The following is a 17,719-nucleotide window of genomic DNA, read 5'->3' as shown; positions in this document are numbered from 1 at the left end:
GTGCATTATTTTCTCTACGTTATTCATTTTCTACATAATTCATTATTCAAAATACAAAACCACTCATTAATAATTTCTAGTTAAGACTCCTGCTTCAGCAACTTCCTAGTTTTCTAATATTTCCTGCCCAGTGTGTGTGTATGTGGGTGTGTGTGTGAGCGTGTGTGTGTGTGTGTGTGTGTGTGTGCGCGCCCTACTGGTGTACCTTGGTATGTATGATTAGTCATTGTTTGCTCACTAAGAATCTGATTTTCATTTGGGAGGATGGCTCATTGTTCTGCCAGGGTGGTGGAGAAAATGACTCTGTTGCCCAGGTGACAGGACCACCCACCAGATTTATAAATGACTGCCTTGCTAGAGGTCATTTACGAGGCATTGCCAGGAGCCGCCGTCACAGCGGCTTCTGTCAATACATTTTCGTGTTTGGTAAGCAGGACAGAGCACTGTACCAAACAGTTTTCTGTCTTTATTTTCGAGAAAAATAATCCAGAAAATGATTTTCTTTTTGAAAGAATGAATATATGATACATGCTCTCTTTGCCATAGAAGTCCCCTCCCATGAATAGGGAAGCATTTATACGTTTTTGCTGCCCCTTCCTTCCGGGGTTTTCCTTGCAGTGACGGGCAGTGAAAACTGACCTGTCATTCCGCCCATCTTGTTGAATGACAAGTCAGCCTCAACAGCGTCTACTCCGTGGGCCCTTTGGAGAAGTGTCACCATGTTGGAGACACAGTAGTCGCCAAACGTAAGGTCTGCCCACATATAAATCTGGCAGACGACCACTATGTTGGCGAGGATGGAACTACTTTGCTGTTGCAAAAGAGTTAATTTCCTGAAAACATAAAAAAATTGAGCCCTTCGTGCTGCTTCTGGTATTTCTTTCCTTAGGTTGAGTGACTTTTCAACTCCCCAGAGTCTTTCTTTAACTCCTGACACAAGCGATCCTTGTAAATGTTGAGATGGTGGCAATGCTCTGCTGTCATGGCCTTCCGAACTGTAGATGCTTAATCAAAACTTAGGGACTGATTCAGAGTTTGGTGGAGGTGTTAGTCCATCAATGTGGTGAGGGATATCCCATCCACCAAAATAAGAATCCTATTATATCCTATGGAATTTATATTCTGATGGACGGGATATCCGTCACCACTGTGGCAGAGCAAACCAAACTCTAAATCAGGCCCTTTGTAAGGACCTCAATCAATATGACCACATCACTCCCACCTTGATTTTACTCCACTGGCTGCTTTGCTGGCCCGTACCACCTTCAAAGCCAGATACATCATCGGCAAATTCATGTCTGCCTACCAGATTGACAAACTCACCCTCCCCGGTGGCTCTGAGTATACCTAAAACCAGGACATCATCTGACTGGAGATGACAGAGTGCAAATAAGAACAAAACAAACCAAGACTCCTTCTCCATTTTTGGACTTAGACTATGGAGGAATGTCCCAATATCCAGGACAACCACCCCAATCCTGCTCAAATTTGCTAAAGAGGCGATTTCTCAGTTCTCTAATAACAATACATCAAGATGTACTAACAGTTCACAAACTAACAATATCTTCTACCACATAATGACTGTGTCTTTACCTTTGACCACATACAGAACTCTGCTACCTATCAGTAGCTTCAGGCAATATTAATCCCACATACAAATATACATGCATTTGCCTAGTATCTTTGATAAACAACCAATTATCTTTATCATCATTTCCACAAGCATGTCTTTGAATGGAAAAAAATATCAACATGGTGTTGCACTGTCCTGGGCTTCATGCTAACTGACTTTTAGAGTCACGAAGGTGCGGAGGTGATGGAATAAGAGCCATTGTGTGATTTTGTGACAACGCTATGTAGATAAAACCAATTTCTTCTATGAACATGAGGGTGTGGATTGAGGGACTGCACCATGCCTTTCTGAGAATGGCCTATTGATACCTAAATATGCACTGTGACCAGTGCATCACTTCCTTTTTATTCCTTTGGCACCTAACTTCCTGCACCAAGATTGGTTGAATGGCCCATGTACATACGAAAACATGTTGTTAAACACCTATAATGCAAGCAGCACTTTTGCGGTGGTAATGATACCATATAGTAAACATTGTGCTAACTTCCTTCCATTGTGGCACCAACAAATGTTACTGGAGCGAAATGTACCAGTTCGGTAAATGCAAAGGGTTGCTTTTTAAAGGATGTTCCAACAAGCTGCCATTTATGGTGTATAAAAAAGAAACAATACTGCCTACATTTTAATTTTACAAGTACAATTGGTCAGAATGTATTGCAAGTAGGATGAAAAATGAGATTACAAATAAAATGATCTCCTAACTGTTCTTAAACCCAGCCATACACCCTTGTATCTACAACTCTGCTAGTGTTATTGAGGGAAGTCAGTAGGGAAGGTAAAGTCCAATAGAAGTATACCCAGTAATGTGCTTAAAAAACAGAACATTAAACATTGGAAAATGTTATTGTATTGGATAAAGCCATTCACACAGTAAACCATATGACACAATGAATTGCACTTGAAAAGAACAGTGTGGGTCCAACACAAGGCCCTTGGAAGTTCTATGTATATGATGAAATGCAGCACAGTAGCACCCACTACTTGCCCAGCACTTATAGTGTGCCAGTCTTGTGAAACCACCCTGCAAAATTGAACCAAACCTGGCAACGTAATGTTACTACACATGTACTAGCCCAGACCACTGAAAGACACAGCCAGATCTACATGGTCTGAGGAACCCAAGCATAGTGCTGCACATCCTTAGCCACACAATGTAAAAACACCAATGTCATTACACATAGTATGTAAATTAAAAGTCATGCATCTTCTTTGATACACCATTTGATGGGGATAGCCACAGCAAGTATTCCCAGGGTATGTACACACTGACAGAACTGTGGGTCACAGTTGGACACATTAGTATAGCAACTCAAAAATTCTGCATAATATTGTTCATTATATCTCAGCCACTGCCCTGTAATTCAGGTTAGCATACTGGCATGCCACAGGTGTAATAATATATTTATATTTTAGTCCAGTACTTTTAGCATGTTTATAAACCATGATTATATTAGTTTCCTCCTGCAGAGCACTGCCACAACTCTTTCGAGGTAGCCAATGTACTTTACAAATTATCAGTACAGCTCAATTCAAATCATGATTCCAGACATACATGCCAATGAATTTCTGTTCTCTTGAATGGTTATTATGTGAAACAGACAGCATCCCCTAAGAACCAACATAATGTTCCATTCCTTAACCATGCATAACTAACAACTTAACTAAATCATCCATGAACTTCCTGCAGCACATTTTACTACCATTCCATCATCCAAAAGATGACTATCACCCAGGACCTAGATTCTACTATGTACTTCATAATCAACACTACCTTAATCCACAAGTTAATATAGTCCACTACTTTAGAGTAAGTACTTCAAATCAATTGGCCAACTGCATGCAGTTTGCACATATCAAACACAATGTAACTGTCATTGTGGAAACATCTAACAATTAACAATAAGTATAGAAAATAATGTTATACCATAGGAAAGTATCCTCTTTCTTGGCATAGTTACCCCCTTTTTCTGCCTGTTGTCAGTGCGTTTGACTGTGTTCACTGAGATCCTGCTAACCAGGACCCCAGTAATTATGCTCTCTCTCCCAAAAAGTGGTATTCCACACACAATTGGTACACTAGTGCCTGATTATAAGTCCCTAGTATGTGGTACCTACGTACCCCTGGCATTGGGGGTCCAGGGGATCCCTATGGGCTGCAGCATTTCTTTTGCCACCCATAAGGAGCCCATGCAAAGGGTTCTGCAGGACTGCTATTGCAACCTGTGTGAAAAGGTGCTAGCACCGTTTCACTGCCACTTTACACTGCGCCAGGTCACTTATAAGTCACCCGTATGGCAGGCCTTCCAGCCCAGAAGGCAGGGTGCAAAGTACCTGTGAGAGGGAGCACTTCTTCACTAGCAGAGGTGCCCCCATGAACTCCCAGATTTTATGAGTGCAGGATACCATTTTATGCTTCGAATGGACATAGATCAATACCTATGTCCAGCTCCATAATGGTAACTCCGAACATAGGCATGTTTGGTATCAAACATGTTGGAATCATACCCCAATGCTTTTGCAAGCATTGGTTGTACGATTCCATGAACTCTGGGGGCTCCTTAAAGGACCCCCAGTGTTGCCTTTACATCCTTCTGAAGGTTTCCAGGCTGCCCAAGCTGCTGCCACATCCAAGACAGGTTTCTGCCCTCCTGTGGCTTGCGAAGCTCAAGCCCAGGAAGGCAGACCAAAGGATTTCCTTTGGGAGAGGGGTGTTACACCCTCTCCCTTTGGAAATAGGTGTTACAGGCTTGGGAAGGGTAGCCTCCCCAAGCCACTGGCAATGCATTGAAGGGCACATTTGGTGCCCTCCTTGCATAAACCAGTCTACGCCAGTTCAGGGACCCCAAGTCCCTGCCCTGGCATGAAACTGGACAAAGCAAAGGGGAGTGAGCACTCCCCTGTCCATCACCACCCCAGAGGTGGTACTCAGAGCTCCTCTGGAGGGTCCCTGGGTTTTGCCATCTTGGATTCAAAGTTGGCAGGGAACTCTGGGAGCATCTGAGTGGCCAGTGCCAGCAGGTGACCTCAGAGCCCCCTCCTGATAGATGTTTACCCAGCTAGGTGACCAATCCCCCTTTTAGGGCTATTTAGGGCCTCTCTCTTGGGTGGTTTCTCAGATTCGTATTGCAAGACTCCAGCAGGAATCCTCTGAACCCTCCACTTTGACTTCTGACCAAAGAAACTACATCTGGACTCTTCAGGACCCTACCACCTGCAACAAAGAAGCAAGACGCCTCCTGCAACATTGTATCTCTGACTCCTTCCAGCAACTGAAACATTTACCCGGTTGTGCCCCCACTGAGGATAGCCCGTCTTCAGCCTGCATCAGAAGAAAGACAGAATCTCCTTTGGGGTGAAGGAGTCACTTCCCTGCATCTGGAGGCACCAAATACAACGACGACCGGCTGCGTGGATCCCCGCTCCTGCTGAGCTGCGTGGATCCCTGCTCCTGCTGAGCTGCGTGGATCCCTGCTCCTGCTGAGCTGCGTGGATCCTGCATCACAGGAGGTGGACTGAAGTGGTCCCGACAGTCCTCTCTTCCAGATGTCCAAGTGGAGGTAAGCCCTTGCCTACCCACGCATGACAGTACCCCCGTGCACTGCGTCCTGTGGAGCTGCCAAGGCTTGCTGGCATCCTTTCCTCAAGACCTTCAAGCGTCTTCAAGCTCCAGCCCCCAGCACTCCATCCTGCAACGCACAACACCCTGAGTGGTTCTCTGGAGGCATGGGATCCTTTTTTGTAGTGCTACATGGGCCTCTTCTGTGACTTTTGTGGCCCCGTCCTGTGGGACTCCTGTGGGTGCTGCCTGGTCTTCTATGGACTCCCTGTGTTGCTGAGAGCCCCCTCTGGCTCCCTCTCCTGGGTAGAGTCCACCTAGCCCTTTCTGGTCCCCAGCGGCACCATTTTCTGCTATCCGCGAGCTTTGTGTGTGCCAAGGCTTGATGGCGGAATCCAAAGACACAAACCCGACTGCAATCCTCCTTATGGCATAGAACATCACATGCATCCTCCAGGAACTCGACTTCATCTTTTTGGGTGCAGTGCTAACTCTCCTTCTTCACCGTCGACTCACCTCTTGCACCTTCAGTCTGGTGGGTAGGGGCTCCTGCCCTTCCTGAACTCTGCTGTGCTTCTTGGACTTGGTCGCCTTCTTCCACAGGTCCTCTTGTCCAGGAATCCACTGTTGGTGTCTTGCAGTCTCTTTTAGGTTTTGCATTATTCTTCTTTCCTTCCAAGGGGGTGTTCTGGGTAATTTCCAGTAATTTACTCCTGCTTTCCTGGTCGCTGGGGTGGATTGTGGTACTTACCCTTGGGCTTTCCTAGTACCCACAGCTTCCCACTACACATTCCACTTACCTAGGTGGGGGACCAACTTTCATATTCCATTTTGTTAGTATATGGTTTGCGCTCCCTCTAAAGCTATCTCTTTCTATGTGATTTTAACTAATTGCACTGTTTTCTAACTGTTTTATGCCTATTTCTGCATACTAGTGTATATAATTTGTGTATTACTTACCTCCTAAGGGAGTATAGCCTTTATGGACTTTTTGGTATTTGTGTCACCAAATTAAAGTACCTTTATTTTTTTAACACTGAGTTTTTTTCATGTGTGTAAGTACTGTGTGTGACTACAGTGGTATTGCATGAGCTTTGCATGTCTCCTAGATAAGCTGTGGCTGCTCATCCACAGCCACCCCTAGAGAGCCTGGCTTCTAGACACTGCCTACACTCCACCTGTAAGGGACACCTGGACCTGGTATAAAGTGTAAGTACCATAGGTACCCACCACACACCAGGCCAGCCTCCAACAAGTACCATTTCAAGATGGCTGTCACATTGCATCATGATGGAACGTGATGGCAATCTTGTAAGTAGAAATAAAATAGCTGTCCGCTGCTGCTAGCATTACCAAGCAAATAGTACAAAAACTGTTGCATGTATTTCTTTTTCTTAAGTAAAGGCAGAAGGGTGGAGCACCTCAACGGTTATGAACTGGAATGAGAATCACAGCCAATGGGGTAATGATGACATCAGAGACTAGAACCAAAGAAAATTGGCAACATTAGGTGCTCTTTACCCGAATAATAGAGCTGTGAAGGTTAACTGAAGGGTCTTTTTATATTGTGGAAAGTCAGAAAAGGTAACAAGACAATACACAGAAAACCTGAAAGCTCAACTATTTATAGCAAACACAGGTTGAGCTATTTTGAATGCAAAGTATTTCCCAGAGACAAGACTCATTTTCATCCTTCTATTGGATTGACAATGTCAGTTGGTCGATTAAAGCTATTGGTCCTGCTGGATTGAGGAGCAACAGCATGTCTGATGGATCGTGTTTTTCATTATTGAATCCTGATTCTCTTGAATGAGAAACAATAGAAAGTAGCAGAGCTCAGATGAATTGATAGGACCATAGTAACTGCGGCGAAAATTAGTTGGGAAACTGCAGCTATTTCGATGACAGCGACAAGGGGCCATGTTGACTCTATCTCTTTTGACCTCATAGATATTCCCATTCCCATAGATAGCCCCCTCCCCCCCAGTGATTTGAGACCCTCATGGGTAAGTAGCCGTGCTTTACAAAAACATATTGATTGTTGCTAATATACTCGTAATACCAAGCTCAGGAGGTGAATATTGCAAGACAACATGCTTCACAAAGGAAGGATTGCTGTTTACCCAAATCCTTATGTGCCTACAACCTACTATCATACACTTTAAAACATATATAAGTAGTTATAGCCACCTGGGCCATTTGCCCCTCCTTTCTATCCATGACATCCAAGCTGCGTCTAAGCAGACCTTTATAAGGCATAAGGTCAACAGTCACTTGAGCCTGCCACAGGCCCCAAACCAAAGCATCCAAAATTGCTGCATTATTTCTAGCAACATTCTCACATGACTCACCATGTAGTGACTCCATAGCCAATGTCTGCTGATTTCCATGGAACATGGCACCCTCCACGTGTAGGGCTATTTCATCAGCAGCTTATTCCTTAGCAGATTGTCCCTCCGCAACCTCTCTGTCTACATTGTCTGGCCAGTAGCTGTTGGTGCACTCCTATGTACGAGTCTATCTGTAAACAGTCTTGCATTCTGTAGCATGCCTCTTCGCAAAAGTGAAAAGTCTGAGTCTTACCCCTTGACCATCACTGTCAGTCTATTTGGAAACAGCAGGGTGGAATGGATGTCATGTCTGTGCATGCATGAAACCAGCACCCAAGGTCCAGACCTTCCCTGGATTTGCCACTTCCTGACAGACCACATCAAGCTAGCCAGTCTGGCCCCCTTCACCTCAGATGCCTCAACCTCTTCTGTAGATTTCCACAAGGATCCCTGCACTACTATATTCCTGTTAAAACCCTTCATGGTGCCACTAGCAGCATCATCCCCTCCACTGAATCAATGCCATGGCCTACACTGATGATACCCAACTCATACTCTCCTTCTCTGACAAAATGCCAAACTCCAATGCCAGTTTCTCTGGCTGCATGACCTAAGTCACCAGAAAGATGCAAAACAGCTACATCAAGCTCAATGCAGAGAAGACAGGAGTAGTAATCTTCAGCAATAGCACTTCCCTCTGAGACTCCACCTGGTGGCCTGCTGAACTCTGGCCTTCACCCCTCCCGGCAACCCATGCAAAGAACCTCATAATAGTAAACAACAACCACTTCACCATTAGGGACCAAGTGAACGCAGCTCCCCTCACCTGCTTCTACATGCTCATGATGCTAAAGAAGATCTTCAAATGGCTCCACATCAACCCTTGCATAACCGTCATCCAAGCCTCTATCTACAGCAAGCTAGACTATGGCAACGCAATATATGCCCAAATCAACGCTGAACTGACCAGAAGACTCTAGACCACACAAAACTGAAAGGCCAGGCTCATATTCAACCTCCCACCCCTCACTCATATCACCCTGCACCTAAAGAAGCTTCTCTGGCTACCAATCCACAAACAAGCACTCTTCTAACTCCTCACACACACATATAGCCCTTACATTACATTGCTGCCAAGTAACTCAACGATTAATTAAATTTCCACAAACCTACCAGAACCTTCACTCAGCCAGACTCCTAATTGCACACAACCTCCACATATGCAGAACCAGATCCAGTGGTCATGCCTCTCATACCTCACACCTAAAGCCTGGAACAGCGTGCTCCCACACATCTAAGCCACCTCATTAGTTGTTGAATCCCACAAGAAATGGCCATTGCTCTCCCCACACAGCTCTTGCTTCAGAGCCAGGATATCCTGTAGGATGAGTCATGCCCTATACAACATAAAAGAACATAACATAACATGAAGTAACCCACTTCTATTGATAAAAAGGCTAGGTGAGGTTAAGACCAAAAATACCCACTTGGCAGCTAAATAAGGAGGCTCTATTATAGCCAGTCTTCCTTTTTAGGTGGGGAATCTTAAGGAGCGAATGATGTGGCCACACAATGGGATGCATTCAAGCCAGCTATAGGGGGGGTTTGTTTAAAGATATCACACCAAGTTAATCAAGCCAAACTTAGAGACCTTGAGAATCATCTGGCACTATAACCCACTAGCTATAAGGTCAAACTACAAGTTATGAAAGAGCATACTGGTCCTGTGGATAGAGTGAGTGGGGTCCATTATAAGGAACCCTTAGTCTGACAAAAGGCTTGACATATACTGTCATGGCTGGTATGCAGTAATGTGGATTACCAACGAATATGTGATGTCTGATCAGATAGGGAATCCTAGAGCTAATGCAGCAGAAGATAAATTAAACATTTGTGGTATATTATGAGTAATTGCACTCTGTGCAAATAGAGCAGAAACGACAGGGAGTAAGAACCTACCCGTAAAACATAACACTAACCACCCTAAATGCTAAGAAATCAACAGCATTGGATGAGCCACTAACTCTGGGTGGAAGTAACTCACATAATTTGCTGTAGCGTAATTATGTGAAATTTCAGAAAAACTATGCAAGATTACACACAATGGGCCCGATTCACATAGGTAAACTTACAACTTTGGAAATTCACATAGGACATTTACGAGTAGTATCTTTACGTCTGCAGTTGGGGCAGAAATCTGGACCTAAAGATACTATACGTAAATGCTTTTTGTGAGTTCCCAAAGTCGTAATGTTAGACGTTTGGTCTAAGTTTAGACCAAACGTCTAAGTCTCAGTCAAAGACGACATCAGAACTCTGATGGACAACGGAGAAACAGTCGCCCTCATCCTCCTCGACCTCTCGGCTGCCTTCGACATCGTCTGCCACCGAACACTAACATCCCGCATGCGCTCCACCGGTATCCAAGGACTGACCCTGGACTGGATCACCTCTTACCTCTCTAACCGCTCCCAAAGAGTCTACCCCCTCCGTTCCGCTCAGACCCCACCGAGATCATCTGCGGCGTCCCACAAGGCTCCTCGCTCAGCCCGACTCTCTTCAATGTCTATATGAGCCCCCTCGCTGACATCGTACGCAAACACAACATCAACATCACCGCCTACGCCGACGACACTCAGCTGATACTTTCCCTCACCAAGGACCCCACTGGCGCCAAGACCAACCTACAAGATGGAATGAAAGATGTCGCAGAATGGATGAAACTCAGCAGTCTGAAACTGAACTCAGAAAAAACGGAAGTCCTCATCCTCGGAAACACCCCGTCCGCCTGGGATGATTCTTGGTGGCCCACGGCCCTAGGCACCGCACCAACCCCCTCAGACCACGCACGCAACCTCGGATTCATCCTGGACCAGCTTCTCACCATGACCAAACAAGTCAACGCCGTATCATCTTCCTGCTTCCTCATCCTCCACATGCTCCGAAAGATCTTCCGCTGGATCCCCGCCGACACCAGAAAGACTGTAAGCCACGCCCTCGTCACGAGCCGCCTGGACTACGAAACACCCTATACGCAGGAACCACCGCTAAACTCCAGAAACGTCTGCAGCGAATACAAAACGCCTCCGCCCGCCTCGTCCTCGACATACCCCGCAACAGCCACATTTCCACCCACCTGAGACACCTGCACTGGCTTCCCGTCAACAAAAGGATCACCATCCGGCTCTTCACCCACGCACACAAAGCCCTCCACAACAAGGGACCCGAATACCTCAACTGTCGCCTCAGTTTTTACACGCCCACCCGTCAACTTCGCTCCGCCAACCTCGCACTCGCCGCCGTCCCTCGCATCAGCTGCACCACGGCAGGTGGGAAATCCTTCTCCTACCTGGTGGCCAAGACATGTAATTCCCTCCCCACCAACCTCAGGACCACCCAGGACCACCTCGCATTCCGGAGGCAGCTCAAGACCTGGCTCTTCGAGCAGCAGTAACCCCCTCCCCCTAGCGCCTTGAGACCCTCACGGATGAGTAGCGCGCTTTATAAATGTTTTTTTATTTGATTTGATTGATTTGAACTTTACCTCTGTGAATCGAGCACATTGTGTGTAATCTTGCATAGTTTTCCTTAGACCAAACGTCTAAGTTTACCTTTGTGAATTGGCCCCAATGACACCAGTAGTGTAACCCAGCATTTAGCTCTAAATGCAACAGAACATGAACAACAGCCCGCAGCTTCTTGCTAAGTTTGTTTTTCCTGTGCTCTTGCAATAGTATTTTCGTGTCAGATTGCTCACAATTATGCAAATGGGCGTAATCCCATAGTTTTTGGTAATTTTGTGGCAAAAGAGAAACTCACAATTATTACAATTACTCCAGTGTAATTTAAATTTCACCCAGGGCTACTAATAACCATACAATAAATTAACAGGACCATCAAACTAATGGCTAAAGGGAAAACACCTGGCACAGATGGTTTGCCAATGGAGTTTAACACAATTTAGAAGACTAGGGGGCAGATTTCTGAAAAATGTCGCTGCACTTTATGCAGCACAACTTTTCTTGCGCCTCTTAGCACCCCCTAATGCCACTGTATGTGCGCCCTATTTAAAATACAGCTCACCATGGCAGTATTTAGAGAATTAGAGGCATACTTTTTTATGCTAATTCAGCACTTTGCAGGACTAACGTCAAAAATGTTGATGTTAATCCTGCAAAGCACCCAGAGGCACTTTGAAACCAATGGGAGCCTCCTTTTAACGCCTGCTCTCAGCAGGCCTTACAAATCTCAGAAACAATGACGCAAAGAAATCTTTTAGATTTCTTTTGCCATTTTTTGCCCCCCCCCCAGCGCCAGAATGCCCCCTTGCATACATTATGCCTGGCACAGGCATAATATGGGGCAAGGGGTTACAAAGTGGTGCAATGCAAGAATTGCACGACTTTGTAAATATGACACATGTTTTTGGCCTTTCAAGACACTAAATTGGCGTGGGAATAGCGCTAGGCCCTCTTAAATCTGGGCCTAAATCTGCTCCTTAATTGCTAATGATGCATGCTGAGTTGGTAGAAGGTTGGGTTATTCTGGAAACTACCAGGGTTGCAACAATATCAGTGCTGCCTAAACGAGGTCGGGACCAATTAAGTGCGAGGCAGTACAGATAATAGTTCCTCCTGAGTACAAGATACTGGCCCATAGATTGGCGCCTTTAGCTCATGACCTGGGTCGCTCAGATGAGAACAGGTTCATGCCAGGTAGATACATGAATATAACATTGAACCAACTCTTTAATGCTTTAGACACAACATCAAGGTTACAGACAATATCAATGGTGATCTCTTTAAATATTGAAAAGGACTTTGACACTTTATTATGCCACTTCTGTCTGAGGTTTTATCTATGGTGGGGATTAATGGGAGGAATTTAAGATGAGTCAGACTACTTTATGAAAACCCTATCGCGAGAGGCAGGACTTGGGATGTATTCTCCAGAGGAAACCAAGCAAGGAGGAACACTCAAGGGATGCCCATTCTAGCCATTATCATTTGCATGAAAAAGGGACATGATATGGGTGGATTGAACCCCCTACTGTTCCGTAAATGTGGGATGAGGATGCTGAATTCAGGATTATATTTCTTGGTGGCTCAACTCATTTGGCCAATGAGTTGGACTGGAAGCCTAAGGCACTCAGGAAAGCTCACCCAAGGTGACTTATGCTTGCTAAGCATTATTGGCAAAGATATACACTCAGAACTGAAGGTAAAACTATATATGCTCCTGTGATTTCTCTATGAAGCCTACCAAACTTCAGAGCCCTTGTCTGATGCTTTGATTGGAAGACCTGGTTGGATGCTGAGTTTCTCGTCATGGGCAAGCTATTTTATGCAGAGACTTATAGAACATTTCAGGTGATTAGAGACTACTTTGACTTGAGTGCAGGATAAATAATGGTGCTTTATGTATTACTTAAAGCAGCTAAGTCAACCTGGCCTAATGAGATTAATGTACCTGTGAAGCTGAATACACTCTCAAGTGTCCTCACATTAAGTAACTGCACTTATGCAGGGATCATTCTACGCACCATACTGTCCCCTGCATTCCAAACAGACAATACGCAGGCAAAACATGCCTGGGAAAGGTCTACGGGAGGGGAAGTTACTGATGAAAACTGGAAAAAGATATTAGGATATACAAAGATACTAACAAGGAATGCCTTTTTTAAATTCATTCAGATAAATTGTATACAATGTTGACGCTTTAATTAGAATAATTATCAGGATTGAAATGCATTAGGTGGGACTATCTAAGCCTTCATAAACCTGAGTTCAAGTTCAAGCCAATAAAACAAATTTACACAAGACAGAATTCAAAATGAAACCTTGTGGTTTTACTCTAAATTGAGATCATTACAGAAGGCAGAGCGTGGTTAGTTAATCAATATTGAATCAGCTCAAATGAAATAGTAAAAGTAATGATCTGTGAAAATAATGAGATAAAGTACATCTCTGAAGCAAGCCGATAGCCGGAATCAATTATAAAGCAAATGAACAGACTGAAATGGAGTCTGCTTTGTTAGAAGGCAAAGGCAAATAAAGTCTAGCACATATCCCTAACATATTATCTTTAATAGGGCTTTATGCAGCAAATCCACACTTCAGTTTTGGCATAATAGGGTTGAACTACAAATTTATCACTGTACCTTCCTAGTAAGTCAATGCACATTCTAATACATAGGATATATTAAATAAGACACATATAAAAACATCTACTTCTTCACCACATTAATGCATGAGGTTAGCATAAGAAAGGTGGAAACTACACATCATTTGTATAATGAAGAAATACAATAGACAGTTTGCCTAATGAATGCTCTCTAGGAAAAGCTCATGGAAAAGGATCGTGAAGGTTACAAAGAGAGGAATATCCTGGACATGTCTTCCTTCAGAGGAACACAAATCAGTGCAATTTATTAGTGTGAAGACCATGGAATAGTCTTCAATTTTGCTTATTTTCTAAAATAGAAAAGCAAACAGACAAAACACATAAACGTGGAGAAGGCTAGCTCACATAAACTAAGAGTGCACTTTACTTTCTGCAAACAGGAATAGATGTCAGTGGAAGCTGCCATCGGCCTATTCATGCTAACTTAAGCTTATCTGTACTGGGCATTAAAATTAATAAAAACACTCTAACAACACCTAATGTATTTATCGCTTTACAGGATTGCAAAGATGCACCCGGAACAGAGGACACGTGCCCCGGTGCCTACAGGTGCAGGCACATTTTTACTATATGGAGTGGGAGTGTGGCATATTCAGACATGATAGACAAAGCTTTCAATGGTATAAAAAAGGCTTCTGATTTAGAGATTCCATAAGAGCCACTGCTGCGTCTATAGTATTGAATGAGAAGGTCTGAACTGACATGGTAGTAGGTAAATTTGATGAATTGGCACTAACAATAGGCGAGGGACAAAAAAGGCCACGGATGTCCAGAAATAATTGCAAGATATTTTGAAATGGTCACATACTTAGTTGGCCACGTTGATGGTCCTACATAGGAGTAATATTCAAGGACCACCTGCAGACTCTTGGGACATACTTTCATTAGCGCTGGAGGATAAGGTAGAAGAACAGCTACCAAGAAAGAAACTGATATTTGACTGAATTACTAATCTTGTTGTTAAAGTTATAGCGCTTGCAGAGGCTTATTCACATATAGAATTGGTCAAGTGATGCATGCTGATATGGGATGGGGTATAGGGGAGGGGACAAGGGATTTTCATAGTTAGAGGTTCCATTGGTTCAGCACAACATCACATCTGCTATTGTTATTTATAAATTGGATACATTACCAGGTAAACAACTGACTGTTCTGAGAGGATATACATGTGTTATTTATATAGGTTGGCTTTTGATATATCGGTCATGGCTGAGAATTGAGGAAAGGTTAATGAAGAACAATTTAAAAAATATACCTAGCTTGAAGGTGTGTGTGAGAGAGGTAAGTGAGAGAGGTAAGTGGAGGTGGAGAAACAGCCAAAGCCCAAGAAAGAGTGCCAGGGGGACAGAGAGAATGAGGAGAGACAAATTATGAATTGTGTGAAAGGAGAAAATGAGGGAGATGAAGAGAAAGATGAAGATGAAGAGAAAGAGAGTAAGCATATATATGTGCATGGTGTGTGTGAATGAGAAAATAGAAAGAGTGGCTCACATCACCTCTCCATTCATTGCAGCTCGACTTTCTTGCCTGACTTATCTTCGAGCCCTGTGAAGGTCCCTGAAGACACAAACCCAGAGCATTTGAAAGATATCACAGATGTTTCTGTGGTCTGACTGCTACATCAGAACAAAGACAATTCTGTGGCCAGAGAAAGGCTTTTTTTGGCCACCAGACTAAATAAACAAAAGTGTGTACTGTTCAGCCAGCGTTAGCACTAAAGTAGACTACTTTTATGGTGAAAGTTCACATTCTGCACAAGCAAAATGCTGTTACTCACAGAGAGAGGATCCATTGGCCGAAGTGGGCCGACCCACGGCTGTATGCTCTTTGCTGTAGTGTGTGGAAGCAAAGGGTGAATGACAAATGAACCAACAAACCAATGGGTAGACACTGCTGCCTCAAAGGCCAGACCAAAGGGTAAAGTGACAGTCAGTGTTATTGACCCAACTACTGGACGTGAGGAAATCTAACAATTTTGCAATGCCAGGACTATACAAGAAAGACATATTAATGTGTGTGTTAAATTTGTGACCATGTTTGTTTCAGATTCTGGCAAAGATATACCCTGATAGTATTCATTAGCATGGAGTAAGTACAATATTTTGGTATTGCAGTGACTCAAAATCATGAATAGCCATTTAACTTCATGTATTGCCTTATACTATAGTCACACATAAAATGTGATATGCAAGCTAACTCCTCTTTGAGTCCTTCTAAAACAGATCAGCTATGGATCAGTGCTCCCTGCTCTAAGTGACAAGCTTCAGTTCCCATCTTTCCTCCGAACATTACCGAGCATCACCTTGCACAACATTGCCCTGGCACGGTTAACAGGACACTTTGGATGGACATGGCTTGGAATGATTATCTCTGATGATGACGTTGGATGGCAGGGCGGACAAGACTTGAAAAGGGTGATTGAAGAAAATGGAGGATGTGTGGCTTTTACTGAAAAAGTCCACCTGAGCTATGGCAGAGATAAGCTACTCCAGATCATTAACATGGCTCAGAGGCATGCTGTGAAAGTAATTGTGGTTCATAGCTGTGAAGTGCATTTCAAGAATCTCATAGGGTTCTTTGCTGCACAGAACGTGACGGATAAGGTGTTTGTCTTCACAGCATCATTCACAATGACTCTTGGACTCTTCCCTAAGCAGACTTGGAGATTATTTAACGGATCGCTAGGGCTAGCCCCCCATTATGCCAAGATTCTAGGTTTTGAAGAATTCATTGCTCACCTTAATCCCTTAAAAGATCCCAATGATATATTTATTAAACTACTCTGGGAGAAAGTGTTTAACTGCAAGTGGCCACAATCCATGAAGACCGAATCAAAGAATGGTGTAGCCACAGAAATCATCTCCACATCTTGCTCAGAGAATCAAACCTTTGACAAACATGATATCTTTGTGTTTGAGCTCTTTGACCTGAGCTACACGTACCACACATATCTTGCAGTCTATGCCATAGCTGATGCTTTGACTTCTTTGATGTCTTGTATACCAGGACGAGGGCCATTCGTTGATGGAGCCTGCGCTGATGCCAATAACATTCAACCATGGCAGGTAAAAACTGTAATCCCTCTTACAAGATATCACAATAACACTGCTCAACAGTTAATGTAGCACAGGAGATATGGTCTGCAAAATGAAAAAATGAAACTTTTATCACAACATTAAACAAGAATTATAGCCTTTGTACAAGTTTGGGAATATGCGTCTTATCAACAAGAAGCACCCCACTGAAATCTGTAACAGAGTGCCGGAGCCTCTGTATCTATTCATGGTCATCCCTAAGTTTGTTATTTGAGGTCTCTTTACATACAGATGGAGCTCCAAAGCTTCATATTTTAACATTCAGACTTAAAAGTTCTATAATGTGGGGAGCATGTGGGATGTAGAATGGTGTTTAGAAGTCAGCACACCTCCAAAGAGATGCAGTATAAAACTATTGCACAGATTGGACTGAAAGGTTGACAACAATGCAATGAAAGCACATGTTTTAACAAGATATAAAACTGCATTAGACACCATATAACAGAATAGGAATGGATCATCAGTGATGGAAGGTGCATTCTGTAGTGTAGTAAGTGATCAAGAAGTATGTACCATATGAGAAAATAGGTGAATGAATGAATTAACTGTGGGATTTTTAGAGTCAAGGCTACTCTGTAGGAGTTTACCGGGGCCAAGTGGCCAGTAAGAGAGAAAAAGATGGGAGAAGATCTGGGAGTTGATAGACATGTCTATGCTATTGAACTGTCACAACCTGCAAAGGCAGGGGTAGTTTCCCTAGCTATTAACATAACCCTTGTCAGTTTCTTATTCCAGCTACTCCCTGGAGGAACATATTTCCAAAACAGCAAAAGAAACTGTAGTTAAAACAGATCCGAATTATCTTCATAATAAATCATTTGGGATAAAAACAGAAAATAGTGGATTTTCTGCCACAATCTGTAAACCATCACAATAATGTGCTGACGGAGAACCTGAATGAAAAGCTACAGCTTCTAAAAAA

General features: G+C 43.6%; 1 protein-coding gene across 1 annotated transcript in view; it reads left to right on the top strand.

The window, feature by feature from the left end:
- Positions 1-17,719, top strand: part of LOC138249015 (extracellular calcium-sensing receptor-like) — an 87,574-nt gene that overhangs the window by 37,354 nt on the left and 32,501 nt on the right. Inside the window, exon 3 of the mRNA XM_069203072.1 lies at positions 15,925-16,767. Coding sequence (XP_069059173.1) covers positions 15,925-16,767 — 843 coding nt within the window. The remainder of the gene's footprint in view (positions 1-15,924; positions 16,768-17,719) is intronic.

The sequence above is a fragment of the Pleurodeles waltl genome, chromosome 8 (assembly GCF_031143425.1).
Source record: "Pleurodeles waltl isolate 20211129_DDA chromosome 8, aPleWal1.hap1.20221129, whole genome shotgun sequence".
Lineage (NCBI taxonomy): Eukaryota > Metazoa > Chordata > Amphibia > Caudata > Salamandridae > Pleurodeles > Pleurodeles waltl.
This window is presented reverse-complemented; position numbering and strand designations above follow the sequence as displayed.